This window comes from Colias croceus, chromosome 9 (genome assembly GCF_905220415.1).
Source record: "Colias croceus chromosome 9, ilColCroc2.1".
Taxonomy (NCBI): Eukaryota; Metazoa; Arthropoda; class Insecta; order Lepidoptera; family Pieridae; genus Colias; species Colias croceus.
The window spans coordinates 6983865-7000637 of record NC_059545.1 but is presented as its reverse complement, the minus strand read 5'-3'; the positions used below and the strand labels follow the sequence as shown (position 1 = coordinate 7000637).

General features: G+C 36.7%; 1 protein-coding gene across 4 annotated transcripts in view; it reads right to left on the bottom strand.

The window, feature by feature from the left end:
• Nucleotides 1-1387: 1387 nt before the first annotated feature.
• Nucleotides 1388-16773, bottom strand: part of LOC123694216 (actin cytoskeleton-regulatory complex protein pan1) — a 33342-nt gene continuing 17956 nt past the window's right edge. For all 4 annotated transcript variants that reach the window (XM_045639580.1, XM_045639579.1, XM_045639578.1 and 1 more), the window contains 5 exons: nucleotides 8923-9142; nucleotides 8279-8421; nucleotides 6800-6865; nucleotides 6334-6467; nucleotides 1388-6237 (listed from right to left, as the gene is read on the bottom strand). In XM_045639580.1, the coding sequence (XP_045495536.1) occupies nucleotides 4123-6237; nucleotides 6334-6467; nucleotides 6800-6865; nucleotides 8279-8405 (2442 nt within the window). In that variant the 5' untranslated portion in view covers nucleotides 8406-8421; nucleotides 8923-9142 and the 3' untranslated portion in view covers nucleotides 1388-4122. The remainder of the gene's footprint in view (nucleotides 6238-6333; nucleotides 6468-6799; nucleotides 6866-8278; nucleotides 8422-8922; nucleotides 9143-16773) is intronic.

The window sequence follows — 16773 nt, the reverse complement described above, 5'->3', positions numbered from 1 at the left end:
TTAACGCGGACGCGTCTGTAGCGAATATCGCCATCGGCTTAGACACGTGTGCGGTGTGTAATGCCGGCTCCACACTCGCGCCGCGAAGGCCCGCGAAGGCCGCGAACCGCGAGTGTGGATGGTTTCGCGACATCGCGTTCGCGCTTCGCGGCGTTCCCCGTCCGGTGGCGGTTTTTTGGTCCGCTTCAAAGGGTTTGCGAAGCGCGAACAAAGCGCGAACGCGAACGCATCCACACTCGCGCTGTGTTCACAGTTGTTCCGAATTACGTATTTTATGTTTTAAAAGCAAACATAATTTTAGTGCATAATATTTTTATTAATTCTCATATATTCTCATTTATAAATTCTCCTTAACTTGTTTTTTGGACTTTATAAATGCATAATTGTAATTCGCTAAAGCGCACAATGTCAGAGCAGCAGCAACTTCCACGTCCATTTTAGTCAAATGCGCGAACGTTAATGCGAAAGGTCGCGAGTGTGGAGGGCTATATTTATCGCGGCGTATCAATGCGCGAGCCGCGGCCGTAAACAGCGGCCGCGATTCGCGGGCGAGTGTAGAGCCGGCATAATAAATTGAGTAAAATACAATATACCCAATAATTATTATAAATGCGCAAATTACTGCCAGATTCTTGGGTGAGCTTTTGAAAGATTTTTGGGCTTGCATTCTAAATGCAACTCAGAATACATACTTATAAAACTTAGTTTCAACCTTTGATTTCGTGTAGGTACCTTGCATTCACTCATGTTTGAAATATCGGCCCTACACGTGCGTAGCCTTATCTACACTAGTATTATAAAGAGGAAAACTTTGTTTGTTTGTAATGAATAGGCTCATAAACTACTAGACCGATTTTGATGAAATTTGGCACAGACAATCTTTAGACTCTGAGAAAGAACATAGACTACTTTTTATTGCGAAATATGTACCACGGGCGAAGACGGGGCGGACCGCTAGTCTAGAAATAAATGCCCAAGCTAGTCAACTGCATTTACCCCGGTTCATGTTTTTGCTTGATAAAATTTTACACCTGAGGTTACACCATTATGCTCTTTGGTTTTTAAAATAACAGCCCCCCTAGCCAAGTGGCTTTCTGTTAGCGTAGCGTTCAATAGAATAGACTACGAATGTATGAGATTGACGTAAGCTGTAGCTAAAATAGTCAAGTACAGCTAGATGAATTATCTACAGCTTACGTCAATCTCATACATTCGTAGTCTATCTACAGCTTACGTCAATCTCATACATTCGTAGTCTATTCTATTGAACGCTACGCTAACAGAAAGCCACTTGTCTAGGGGGGGCTGGTGTTCGGAAATCATTAGCGTCTAGCGTACATTTTTTTTGGGACAAGGGTCTATAGTAAGGAGGAGAAATTAAACAAGATTTTTAAATTTTTTATCAACAATCTTTTCTTAAGCTAATAAAGGCTTGGTAAGTATTTACAAGGCTTCATTATACGGCAAGGTAAAAAACTATCCAAATACTTTTACATTTTCGACTTAAGTGATTATCACATAATGATCATGAATACTTGGCTCTGCCATATGGGTTTATATCCCCTAATAAAAGACTTATGAATGTAAGTGAATATTTTCTGATAATATCAAATATACGTTAATATACATACATACAAACCTTAACTATAGTTAAACACGCAATATAACGAAGCCAGTTAATCTATATCCACTATAGTAATGTTTATTTTAAACAGTTACTCAGATGTAGCACTATGTATCACTTCAGTACATTAATATTATGATTGAAAAAAAAAACAAATGTTAAAACTCTCCTAAAATAATTGCAACAATTAACAAATAATCGAAAAAATAATCTCACTTGATAGATAGAATTCAAATTTACGTAAGCAGGTATTTGGTGATGTTGTGCGTGTACTGAAATCTCTTCTGGTTTTCGAGGCTAAGTCCTTTAGCTATTGACATTGATGATATGTTTTAAATTTAAAAATACATGATTATGCTTACAGTATTGCAAATTCTAATTACTATGCGAAATTACAAATGATACACGCATAACAACAAAATAACACTTGCTTTTCGTGAAATGAAATATTACTGTTATATAAACTAATTTTCAATATTTTCATACAAAGCTTAAGAACATACTAGGCCCAAAACGGGAATGGTACAAAATTCCCTTTAGTGCTTTAAATATTTGGCTAAAGGATAGGTACAATTTTGATGAGCAAGTCTAAAATATATAAATATATTTATGCTACACGAGATACGTCGTTATTATAATTTATTTATTTAATGGAATATTACTTAAGTTTAGTAAACAAAGAAAACCAATATTTTACAAATATGTTATGTTCGATTTTACTAAATCATTATAAAATATTAGTAACTATCCCATATCGTAATAAATAATGGATAATTAAACGTAAATGGCGATTTAAATACGATTCAAAATCTAGATATATTTTTCTATACATTTCCCGCATACCTTACGTTTATAGCACCATTCCATATGCGACGGAACTCCGAGCGCTCAGCGCAGGCTGGGAGTGCCGTCACATGTTACCACCATTTCATACCACACCACAGACTTATACGAAAATCAATAAATTACACATGGAAGTATTTCAAATCTTATAGTATTGACATTTATGTAATCAGTGAAATATATTGGCACATACGCAGCAGTGAAGCCACATTCGTTGTCGTCACAGGCGTCAAATATTAAATTAAATATAAATGCAAATAATGGCAATTTGGTCTCCGATTTTAATAAATCCTTAAGTTAAGTGCTAAGCGGTGATGAAAGCGAAAAATTAACCCTAATACATTTTTACATCGGAAGGTATGTTACATGGGATATAAATAAATAAATAAGTCACGAATAACGCACTCAAAAAATTATGCAACCACTCTTTACATTCCCTAAAATGACTACTGTGCACCTATCCTAAGCTTTAGACGATAACAGTGGAATGATACATTTTCAAGAATGTTATGTTGATACAATATTACTAATAATTCTTTTAAATTAAAACATATTAAACAAATTACTAAACATTTTGAAGAAGCATATACACCACAACAACACCAAAATACAAGGGCTAGACTTAAATACGAGTGGAAGTTAAAGGTAAAGAATCAACAACGGAACAAAGAGTGCCTACATAATTTTTTGCGATGTGAAAAAGTCGGCTCCCTACTTTAACTAATTGAAATCGTATCTATAATTGATCCCAAGCTGGTCCCACCCATGACGATGGCTTGTGAATATGCAACTTGCCCCTATAATGGATAATAAATTATTTCAATTTTGACCAAATTCCATACTGGGAATAGAGCTGTTAAAGAGACAAGTTTGCTTGTTGCCACTTTTGCATTTCAACAAGACTGGAATGTCACTTATTTGTTTTCGGGAAAAAGTATTCATTCCGATTGAGACGAAATTACTGCTATTCATAGTCTGCATATGAATATATTAATATTAGGCAATAATGTTTTGGGTAACTAAAGTTTGAGCAGATTTCGTCTCGACAAGGTAAGACTATCCCTATAATTTTTCCTAAGTTTTAGTCGTCGGGCGGAATGCAGAAATCCACAACTATGTTGAGTATTAAATTAATAAACATTCATTATATACATAAGTAGATATGCCTCAGTAAATAAAATGGATTTATAATAATGTGAGCCAAGTATGTCACTGCGCACACAAAGGTGACGAAACGCTTCACACTCGCTAATAAATAACACAAAACCTTAAACTAATTATAAACTATCGATACAAACATATGTATCATTTTAAGTACCGTAGAAAATCATCCACTCAATTAATGTCAACACTATGTGTTCTGACAATGCACTTAATATTTAGTCCTTATAGTCACGATCATGGAAGTATCTCGGGTCACCAAGCGTAGAGACTAGCGTAAGTTACATGAAACCGCTACCCAGTAGCGTCACACCATACCTTCTATATTACTTTTAAACAAATCTAGTCTAGCCAACTTTAAGAGGAGAGCAATCGTTTATTCCTATTTACGTAACCGATATACATTAACTCACTCAATTATTGACATACGGTTCAGAGATCATAGTTTAGCATCGTTAGAGAGCGACACCTGGACGTAGCTGCGCGAGTACGGGTCAAGTGGCGTCGAATTCGTTTTTGTCCCAGGAATAAATTTTGTGAGCGGGTCTCGGCGCCGGCCTCGACAGCACTCCGCCGAGCAGCGGGTCGCACTGCGGCATGTGACCGCGGCCGAACAGGTTCGGAATGAACTCTGTATTCATATAGCATTCTGTGTCCATGTTCATATTGCCGCCCAGCTCAATGCCAAACTCTTTAAAATCGAAGTCACACGACCGGTCATCGAATGTATTGTGACGTGTATCTTCGTTTTGAAATGATGGAAGCGACAACTCATTTATATCTTCAAAGCCGGTTCTAGTGTGATCCAATATATCCCCATTTGTGAGGGGAGTCATACTCATTCTCTCTTGTTGTTCATCGTCAATATCCATTGCACCGTGATTTTCTTCGCTGTCGCCAGCTAGAAGTCTTCCGAAGAAGTCATCATTCACAGACGACGAATCACAATGAGCGAAATTAGTATTGAACTCATTTGTTGCCAACATATCCACGTTTAAATCGTGATCTATGCCGTTCGGATCGACGTCACATCTATTCGTCATATCCGTGACGCTGCTCAAATCGCCGTGGCCCAATATTTCATTTTGAATCTCGTTCAATTCCCTCTGTAACTCGTCAGCGGCTAACGAATCACGCACGTGTGAATCACTGAGAACATCATCTGTTAACACATCAGTTGGCGTGAAATCACTGGGGCTCGCCGTGAGGTAGCCAGTGTCGATAGACCTATTGGAGGCTACGTCATTGACAGCAGATGGGGGTAATTCACCATTCTCGACAAGTATTTCAAGAACATCGTCCATAATTTGACTATCTTCAGCGCTATCGTGAATAGAAAGTGGTGTCTGTGGCATCGGGGGAGGCGGAGGAGGAGGAGGAGGTGGCGGTGGGGGGGCAGCGCGCTCCGGTTCATAATGAGTCGTCGGTAGAATGGCTATAGGAACAACCTTCACACCATTCAATATATAAGCCGGATTTGCAGTTTTTGTTTGAGAATTGTCGTTTGTCACTTCAGTGGTCGGTGGAGTCACTGTAAAGAGACGCACTAATCGGTCAGGGGCAGTGTCTGGAGTTGCAATAACATATCGCGGTTGAGGCGGATTGGGGGCTGGCGGTTGCTGAAGAGCGTCAAGTTTCGCTCGCAACTGTGTGACACAAAGATGTGCTTGCAGCAGCCGCCTGCTTTGATCGCTAGCCGCGGCGCCAGCTGCCTCCCGTCTGACAGCTTCCAGCTGCTGTCTCGATTCTTCTAACTGGCGCTCCAGTTCCTCGATAAGCCGCCGTTGCGATTGAACTATGTCCTCTGACTGTTCCGGCTCAGTTCTCGATTCAGGCGAGGCTATTGATACGGGCGATCTTGGTGACTCCTCCTGCATTTCCTTTAAATAAGGTCGCAAACGATCAATGAGTTGTGGTTTCGGACCAGAAACCCGTAAGTTCCGTCGCTTGCATTCTGCGCGTAAATCGGATACTTTCATGTCTTCAAATCGTGCAGCGCAAGAGAGTGGACCAATCGATGAAGGAAGTGGCGGAGGAGGCGGAGGAACTGGTAAAGCATCTGAAGAGTCCGAAGCTATAGAAGTAGACGACGGTGCTGGAGATGCTGGTAGCATCAGTTGTAATAATAGTTGTTGCTGTTGGAGCAGCAATTCGTATGGCGTCTCCACCGATCCAGGCGGAGAACAGGACTTTTGCGCGTTCGGAGGTCCCTTATATTCGTGGAACTTGAAACGCGACTTTATTTTCTCCTTTTGTTTCGTCTTTTTGCGGCACTTCTCTTTGCCGGGCGCAGGATGCTGTGGTGTCGAGGTTATGCTGACCGGTGATAAAGTTGAAGGTGGCGATGGTGATGGGGAGACTTCTTCAGGGGGACCACAATAAGAAGATGGGTGTTGTGGTCGCCCTGAAGCTCCTTCACTTGTCGCCTTAAATGCGAGACTTCCACTTTTGACTGCTGTTTCTATATTCTCTTCTGTATGTAGTATGTTTTTCTTTATTAACTCAAGTGGACCAGGTCGATGCGACAGCTGATCGTTTAATTGATCTGCCAATCGAGCCTTTTTCAACATGCGTTGCTTTTCTGCCAAACTTGGGTCTACATGACTCTCCTGGAAATAAATAAGAAGACAATCATGAAACAGAGTATTCTTATGTTAAATAAAATATAATAATATGTTATTGATTGTTTCGATTTTTCAACGTACTTGTTCTAAAATATGCCTGCGTTCAAGTTCCTGTCGATCTGGTCGACTCTGGATCTTTGCTTTGAGCAAATCCCCTGTTTTTGCTCTCTCTAATTGCATGCGTTGTTTAAAATATGCAGGCGGCGTTTTTAAAGCTGCAACACAAAAACAAATCGTTGTTAAAATCTGTTTTAACTTTCGTATTTATTGGCGATAAACATTAGTCTTTCTAGATCACGCGATATTCTCATAAAGTTTATAAAAGTGAAAAATTCTAATTTTTATTGGCAAGTTAGAAATTCTCATTAGCTGTGGCGTTTAGATCGTAAATAAAATTCCACCGCCTACGCACGAGTTACAACGGGAGCTGCGCAGGCGGTTGGGCGCCTAACCAAGACTCGTCATCTAGCATGATTAGTAATTGTCCTGTTTATAGTATCATTTACAAACTATTTCAGTTATTATGCGACTACGTGACTTTACTTACGTGGCATGATGCCTTGAGCCACCAACTGGTTAATAGGGCGCCGCATCATGAGTTTCACCTTCAATGCTGAAAACGAAATTAAATATAAATTAACCGTCTACTATTATTGCTTTACTAAATTACTACACATACTATCGTGACTTGTGAGTAGTTATTAGTTTATCAAATTATAAGTTGAAATAAATTATTGAAACTAAATAACCATTTAGGCATGCATAGTTTATCCTATTTTTATTGAATTACATTAATAGTAAAATAGATGAACTAAACATAGCAACATTACAAAAACAAGTTTAATACCGCATGTATGTAGTGTTTTGCGCCATGAAAAACCGCTAATTGGCATTCGAATAATATATTATATTATTGTAAATATGAGTGATAAATCATATCCCAGTCCATGAAAAATAGGATGTTGTGACTGGCGGTGACGAATTTTGACGTAACATGTAGTAATGTGGCTCTCTACGTGATCGATACGTAGATCGATGCATCACTTTAATATCGATAGATTTCGATGGGCGTAGGCGAACGAAGCGAAATGTTGTTTGCTTGCAGATGAACGGCGTCGGACGGACAACACTGGCCCGACGCCAACATAAATAAACACTGCACAAGGAAACTAGTGTTATGCCGCGACCGTAATACAGACGAAACATTCACTACCACTGGGCCGAATATTGTGGGTTACTAGGCGTCTTCGCCCGCTCGATACCAACATTTTATCTCCGCGATTTCAGCGCTTTCGATATCAACCAGAGAAATATACGATCCGCCTTCACGTGCTACTCCTACGCGCTGTGATATATAAAAATATAGCGCTTAAAAAATAACGATGTCGTTTGTGAAGGTGTGGCGGTTATTTTTCTCTCGGTCAAGCGTCAAATGTTTCACTAGTGTAATATTAAAATATTTATATATAAAGGAATATAACAAATGTGTGGAAACAGGATGGCAATTTATTTATACGATTATATAGTGTGTAAAGCATACAAATGTTCGTGCGCTGTTGAGAGTAAGGTTGTTTATTAGCGATGCACGCGCAAGCGGAGGCGCAACATCGCCGGAAACACGATATGCGAGTCGCATTCTGATACACCTATCAGACATTTATTTTAGGTGTATTAAGGAAAACACCGCTTGATCCACCCGACAATTTATTCTTGTTATGATAGGAATTATATTAAATCGGATGATTCTGTGTAGGTACACTTGAAACATTTCTAGGTAAACATATTATTATTATTAGCATGTAAATCGATTAATAAACAGTGGTTTGTTTTCTTGTACGTATTTTAATAAGTACACGTCGTATTGTCGTGATACATTTATTTTAAGATCATCTGTCAAGAGGAAGTTTCATCGCATTTCGAATGCAAAAAAGAATTACGAGGAAGCTACAGATACACTTGTTTTGTGGTACTAGTAAGGGGTAACTAATTACTATAATTTCAGCTATGAACAATTAATGCAACTCACATTCTTTATGTTTTCCCATAGCGGGCTGCAGCGGGCTGTCGTCGACGACAACCTTCGGCGGAGACACGCGCGGCGGCGAGCTCGGCGGCTCACTCGCGCCGCTGCTGCTGGCTTGACGACCGGCCATGTCCTCCGCGCCAGAACTTTGTTAAAAATTACATAGATACAGAATATTATGTTATTACAATGCAAGATTAGGTACAAAATATATACCTACGCTTCGTCTACGAAACAATCACACAACAGTTCAACATATTAAGATTATTAAGAAACAATCTTAATAAGAAACAATCTTAATAAAGAAACAATCTTAATAAGAAACAATCTTAATAATCTTAATATGTTGAACTTGTTAAATAGATCACCAAAAATTATAAAAACTATTGAATTTGGCTTTTTGCAAACGCGGGAAATGTTTCTATCACTGAGCTCAGCAGGACATGATAATATGAACACGTAAATTTGAGTAATGAGAGCTTTTGCCATTGTAGAAAAGAGTGGAGTTGATGTAGCTCCCCTCCAGTGTTCACTTACAATTAATTCTTATAAACTGCTGTTAATCTAGTAGGTACCAGAAGTATCTAGTCTAGTGATTTTACGGGTCTTGGCAATTCAAAATTAATCAAATTATAATGTTATTATACCTGAAGATATCCTCTTCCGGCGAGGTAGCCGGCGTGTGAGGCGACACGGGCAGGGGCGAGGCGGGGGAGGCGGCCCGGCTGCGCTCGCGGCGCGGCTGCTTGAACCACTCGGGGTATATCGCGCTAAGCGTCTCCACCAGGTCGTGGTCCAGCGTGACCCGCCACGAAGTACGCTCTTCCCCCTCCGAACCACCGCCACTGCCGCACGACGATCTGCTCTCTGCGAACATACAGATAGATACACTTAGGTATTATGTTTACGACTTATCTTATGGTCAATGAAAAGCTGTACCTACAGGATAATATTTCAAATGTGTATCTAAAAGTAACGGTAAGTAGTTCTTTTATGAATAGCTTTTGAAAAACCAACGCACGAGTCAGGTTTTGCGTCACTTACAATTAGGAAAGCCCAGAGGGTTTCTTGTGTCACTGAATATTTTAATAACTGCTGTATTTTCATCCTATTTCAGCGAACACAATTATCTGCTCAGCCACAACTGATCACTGAACATTTTTTTGTTGAATCCAATGCTTCAAATATATTCAGTTTAACAAAATTATTATAGAAGGGAAATATCCCTTTTGACGTGATGACGTAAACAAATCGTGTTTAATCATAATCAATTCTCATATTAACCAAAATTATAAATGTAACTTTGTCTTTCTAATAGAAAAAAAAAAGAAGAAGGAAATTGATGGGGTATTTATCATGTTTTGACATACCACATAATTATAAAAACACAAAAATAGTAAAATACACGTGTACTGAGAAAACAACTAGTTATATATACTATTAATAATATCTAATATATAAAAATCAATGCCACTTTTCGTTGTAATTCCATAACTCGAGAACGGCTGAACCGATTTCGATAATTCTTTTTTTATTATATTCCTTGAAGTACGAGGATGGTTCTTATGTAGAGAAAACGTTAATATGTACCACGGGCGAAGCCGGGGCGGACCGCTAGTCTAATATAATTATACTTATAAGGGTCATTGCACAGGAAGGAAAACCACAAATTATGTCGATCATAAATTATGAGTAATTTATCAGTAGGTTAAACTAAATAGTAAATAATAAATATATTCGATATTATAATCGAGTTGTGAATACTTTATATTGCTTGGCTTTTTCCATCATGCAAACGGCAAAGCCAGGCGAAAGTGTGTCCTTTTGTCCTACTTAAGGGATACGATAATACCTATATATTATAATTATTAATTTATACAGTTTTAATTATTAATTAATACAGTTACAATACTACAATACCATTATTAAAATACGACCTTACATAGTTCAAATATAACAGGGGTGTGGCGTCTGCCAAATAAGCTTGCCTATAAATCGTAATGCATAACTTCTAACATATAATTAATCTTTACCTACAGTAAATTGTTATTGGGCTATGTAATTGTGGTATGTATAGTATACATATATGATTTATTAAGAAAATCTATGTATATTTAATCCGCAGCACTACATATGACTGCGGTTTCACAGTTTATTGATAGTTGCTGTTGTCATGTACATCACAATATGTCAACAAAACTTGCACAAATGCACACACAAACTTACTTAGTTATTGCCGTGGAAAATATGAATACATGTAGGTATAATGTATTTTATGTAAACGAATGGTTCTACGGATAGACGGCTTGATAATTGAGCATTTAACAAGCCAGTTTTAAAATTAATAGAATACATATTATACAGACAAACCGACCCCCTATTCTGTTTACATAAAATAAAGTGATAACTTTTCCATTAACACTACATGCCACAGACATAAAAGCATATTACCAGATTTTCAATAAACATTTCGAACACTTTAACAGTATTTTATTATTCTGCAGGCAGAATTATGAAATATTAAATATCACACAGTTGGAGACAAACATCAGTCTAAAATAAATTAAACATAAATTCACGATTTTACTGATTCATAACCTCTGGTCGTCACACACGACAATCAAGCCAATAATATTTTGGTCTAGACTGACTAAGTGACGCTTTCAGTAATATCTCTTACATGCTTTTAACATTAGACATGGTCATATTAAATTTATTAAATTTTCATAGCAACACATTCAACCTTTTGAATGTGTAGTATCTACCGAACTACGGTGCCGAAGAAGGAACTTATGAAGAAAAGCGTTCAATCAGCTATCGAATCAATACGGGTTATATCGTTATCGGCCTTGACAGTTGTTACACAAGATGCGTAACATATATAAATCTCGTGCGTACAACATACGTTTCTTAAAATGTTACAGATTACACTGTAAACACAGCGCACGTGCGGACCGATGCTGACTCATCGCAAAGTTATAAAATATGACAGCCGCTCAGATGCAAAAGGGAAATTCCCTTGCCGAATTCATTTTCTTTTATTCATTCTTTATAGGTAAATGCAAATGACTTAATAGATAATTTACCATATTATTTGGTAAAAATATACAACCACATAAAGAACTCGAATACCTTATAGTAGCTACTAGCTACCTTAATTTTGTTTACGATTTGTATCAGTACATGTAACGAAAATAGCCAAGCGCTTATTTTGGCGACATCCATTGCATCATGCCGACGAATAACAATTCGTGTGTATTCCACGAGGAATTACGTGGCTATTTGTCACAGTAATGACATTACCACCAACGTAGGTTACTCTTTTAATACATTTTTTCTTTAAAAAAAAGTGTCCATCCCATGAAAATAGCATTGAATGAATCCACATGTAGCGAAATGGCCTTCAAATTGCTTACTTATATGCATAGCTTTTATCGATGCCAAGTCTATTTTTTCTTACGGTAACATCTGTATAGAAATTGTTCTCTAGCTAGCGAACGTTTACAAGTTTACAGTGGAAAAGGTTATCCTAAACAATAATCAAATGCGCGTAATTGAAATGGTACGTTAAAAGCTTTTTTGATAAAAGACCTTGCAAACATGTTCCATTTAAAATTTCACACATTCGTTTTCTAAATCTTCTTTTTAGCGAACTTAAATGCACACAACTTAAAATGTCATACATCATTATTATTATTATTTATCCACGAAGCTTATATCTAATACACTGGAGATTGCACTATGAACATTAACTTGTCACAAGAAAATATGACCTTGAATGACGCCTGTAGGTTTTTTTAGGAAAGGGATAAAAAACATACAAACATGCAATCTCCAGTGTATTAGATATAAGCTTCTTGTATTTATCTAATTGAAGACGGACCGGAAACTCAGAAAGAATATGACATAAGAATATCGTAAACATTTACAACTTTCCAAAAATATATTGTTACAGCATAGACCAGCTTTTACAACATTTTGTGTCTTGACATGGACGTCAGTCAAAATGACAGCATTGATGCGCTAAGTGTCTACGCTCTACTTCTGTATAAAATAATAGTTTACCTACTATACTTAGTTATATTTTCCAAACTATATCCTGATAGATAAAAAGCACATAAGCACAAACAAATGGAATAATTAAATAAACAATACTCAATATACTAAAGGTACTATTTAACTGAATTTTGCATTCTCAATTTCTAGATGGATAATTAACATTCAATTTCAAAAATAAATCAATTTAATGCATATACGCTTTATTTGCTTCATTATTCAATGAACTGTTGATGTTTATGAGAAAAGTTTAGGTCAGTTATAAAATTAGAATGTTAATCCTAGTTCCGTGAAGTGAAGGTCTGTATGGAGTACGGAGGTTGTAGCGGTGACGTCACACTGCACGCGGCACTCCGCGGCGTGGGCGAAGACAGGTGCTACCTCCTACGACAACACGCGATTGTTTGTGTGCTCAACTGATCATTCATAAAACAAAGGATATATTATAGGAAGTCGGAAAAAATTATCTACCTTCACACGATGTTTGAATGTCAGTTTAATGAGAAGAATGTTGTTATCTTTCTGATTATGCTCTGTTTATTATTTCAGAAAGATTAAGTTAAGTAAAGAAAATAATAATTACCTAAGAATTTGAATCATTGCAACAATATAAAACTCATATGAAAAATAGCGGTCTAAATATTTTCTTAGCTCTTCTTATTTATTTTTTTGCATCTTCTTACTTGTAAATAGCATTAACAACTTTACAAATTAACGACACTCTGAGACAAACTGGTATATTTTTATTTTCCTACGCTAAATATGATTTATGGAACACATCATGACCTCGTTACAGCACGTCACCTCCTGGCTACTGTTGTAGTCGCCGCATTAAAACTGGAATCCTTCCTGAGAAAACTTCTTTGAGAAAGAATACGATTGCCAATTAAAATATCACGAGTGACCTATTTAGATTTAAAATAATTTTTTCCACTAGTAAATTGAGAACATTCGTTCGTATACGTTTGCAATTGCATTTGTTATGATAACCTAAAAACGCATAAGAGGAATTAATTCACGCAAACAGATACCTACGTATTCAAGAATGATAGATTACATACATTACCTATATCAGAGTTTGGTCTGATAATGACTATGTGCTGCCCGAGCGGTTCACATGTGAGCTCTCACAACGCATAGTTAGATTTGGCTTGCAACTCTAGGCTAAATTCGGATCGCAATTGACTTTGTAAGTCGATGAATGAATAGCCGGTAACGGTAATCGTTTAGGTGGTAACCTGGATTAACTTTGTTTGTCGAGTGACTGTATTACATAATGTAATTATTAATGCATCCGTATAAATTCAGACATTGAGAGGTAACAACATTATCTATACGCTTATATGCTTAAATCAGCTTCGTATCGTTAGAAAAAAAAAGTCGATTCATAAAATACGTTATTCATCGTTATAGCCGGCTTTACCAAACTAATGATTATATATTAGATTGTGAACATGACTTATCAATAATTCGGCAAGGGCATTAACATAGATTTATTGAGCGTAGCGTAAGGCGTGTTTGTATTTACAATGGAATCAATAAAAATTTAGTTCAATGGAAGCTAATCGATAATTTTGGGCATTATTTCAAGGTGAGTTCCATGTACCGAAATTGGACGTGGAAACCATAACGGGCCGATGACGTAAAAGGATGTTTTCAGCGAGTCGGCAACACTGGCCGTCTGTTTATCGTCGAAGCACAGTTAGAGCTACACCGCAATTGGGCTACACTAAAATGCAGCTGTAAAAACAGAATCACTTTAGTTCTTCCACTCGCAATAGTACATACATACAATGCGATAGTTCGCCTGTTACGCAAGTTGCGGTATGCGGCACGGCGCCTACGTAAATGGAAGCAACTACAAATTATAAACAAAGAATAGCTCAAACATATTTCCTTTATTGATCATACCACAATTATACTTTTAATGCATATGCGATAAAATATATATTCCATTGTAAAATAAGTATCATTTAATTACTTCTCTACTCAGCCTGAGCCTATGCTTTCCAAATAGCTTTCAACTGTTATTTTGAAAGCTTCGGAAAACTGAAAATTCTTTTGCGTAAGAATTCTTCCATTGACGCGATCGCCAAATTAATTGAAATAAAACAAAGAGTATTTGTTGATAAAAGCCAACTCTACAGATAAATAGTTGTCACGCTTAATAAATGCAAATAAAAATTTTAATACGACTTTGAATGCCAACAATGTTCAGTCTCGCAACTCGCAAGAGTTGGCTTATATTTAGGTGAAATGTTTCAGTTATTACATAAGAAACTCTATCAAAATATATTAAACTCGTTGGGTGGAAATAAAATTGCCACAAAACATAATATAAATGTAACTTTTTCTCTTAAATATAATCACGACGCGGCGCGCCCACATCTTTATATTTTCACTATCCATAATTCACATTGAAGAATGCGTTTTACCTACTAGGTATATAAGTATGATAGACTTCGACGTAAGCAGTGGAATGTATTTCCTGAAATAAACTTAGAACTCAATACTATATCATTATTTATTACATGTCTAAAGACATAAATTATATACCTACCTATACTGGTAATAATATCGTAACATTGTTTTGTCTATTATTTTCAGCACTCACTTTCTAGAAAATAAAAACTACATAGTTAATAAGTAACGCTTTAATAAGCGGGTGCATGATGACTTGTCGATTATTAAAATTAAATTAAAATCATGAAAAATTTATATACCCTGTGCACTTGATTTATCCATTTATAAATTCAAGTAATTGTATAATATATATTGATATTCGTTAATGTATATTATACTTCACACGTATTCGTAACTAAACTTTAGAGGTCTGAGTTCCCTCTAGAGTCTAGACTATGCCTAGACGGCATTTAAACTGCTCGATGAGGGCTTCAATCTATAATATTTGATGTTATCGATGTACACGAGCTTGGCAGCTGTTGTAAGACTATGCGATTGAAATGTGACAGTTTGTTCAAATATCTAACCTTTTGTGTCAAATAGTTAAATTTGACACAATAGGTAATAAGCTGTTCCCCGCGGTTTCACTCGCATTACTCCGCTCCTGTTGATCTTAGTGTGACTGTGATGATATACATAATATATAGCCCTCCTCGGAGCTATCTAACACCGATAGAATTTTTCATTTCTGGCCAGTAGTTCCTGAGACTTACAAACTTTTCAGCTTTACAATCTAATATATAAAAATCAATGCCACTTTTCGTTGTAATTCCATAACTCGAGAACGGCTGAACCGATTTCGATAATTCTTTTTTTATTATATTCCTTGAAGTACGAGGATGGTTCTTATGTAGAGAAAACGTTAATATGTACCACGGGCGAAGCCGGGGCGGACCGCTAGTATTAGTATAGATAATCAAATAATCTGTTCATAAAAAAATACTCGCGCGCATAATAATTGGTGAATTATGAGTTAATATTTATTTTCTATTCGCAAGCGAATATATCTTCTTCTCCCGTCTCCGTAACTAATCGTTGAAAAATTAGACATGCATTTTGTCAACTGCGCATTAAAATGTTGAGGTATATTTGAAATTGAATTTTCGGGTGCATTTTTCGTTTTGGCATCTGAATCTGTATCAAAACAAACGTTTACCACAATACCGATGTTAATTGTGCAGACACATACCTAAATCACTGGCTAGCTGAGAAAAAAATTCATTTCCTTGGCAACAATGTTACGGCTGCTGTTGCCACTAAATAAGTTGCCAAATTAAATGTCACTCTGTGATTGAATTTATCTCGTACAGATTTAGAACCCATTGCTTAATCATAAAATTAATTATAGTCCGTGACTAAAAAGCACTTTAAAGACAAACAAAGTTCTAGAATGAACAAAACGAAGAAACCCTTTTTGAAATGAGGATTTATAAATATTGCTCCGACGAAAATATGTTTAAAAGATCAAATTAAAAAAATGATACATACATAGATAGCAAGGGTTAATCGAGTTGAAAGATATATCAGTTCTTTAATCAACATCCTGAACTGTTTCAAACTCTGTTTGCTGTTTCTTATGTTTACACATCAACTCATGTTTTCGATATATTTATTTTATTTGCGTTCCACATCTAATGGAGGAGGTTGTCGCACGTGATGCCTTCCATTCATCCGTCATGTTCTACGTGTGGTACGGTTCTGCACGCTCTGGCATCTTGCCGCGTGACGATACGATACAAAGGAAGTACCTGTCTTACATTCATGTATTCATACAATAGTTCAAACATCCAAAATACATCTCGAATCTGCCCTTCACCAGCTAATACAATCGAATATTTGGCAAGTTGAGTCCAGCGCCCTGTAATATCGCGCGGCTATAAATTGATAAAGACATGCTCGCTTTTGTCGAAAGAGAATTTGGCTTAGTAGTGATAAATACCATGCACATAAGATTAACAACTATAAATATATATGTGACA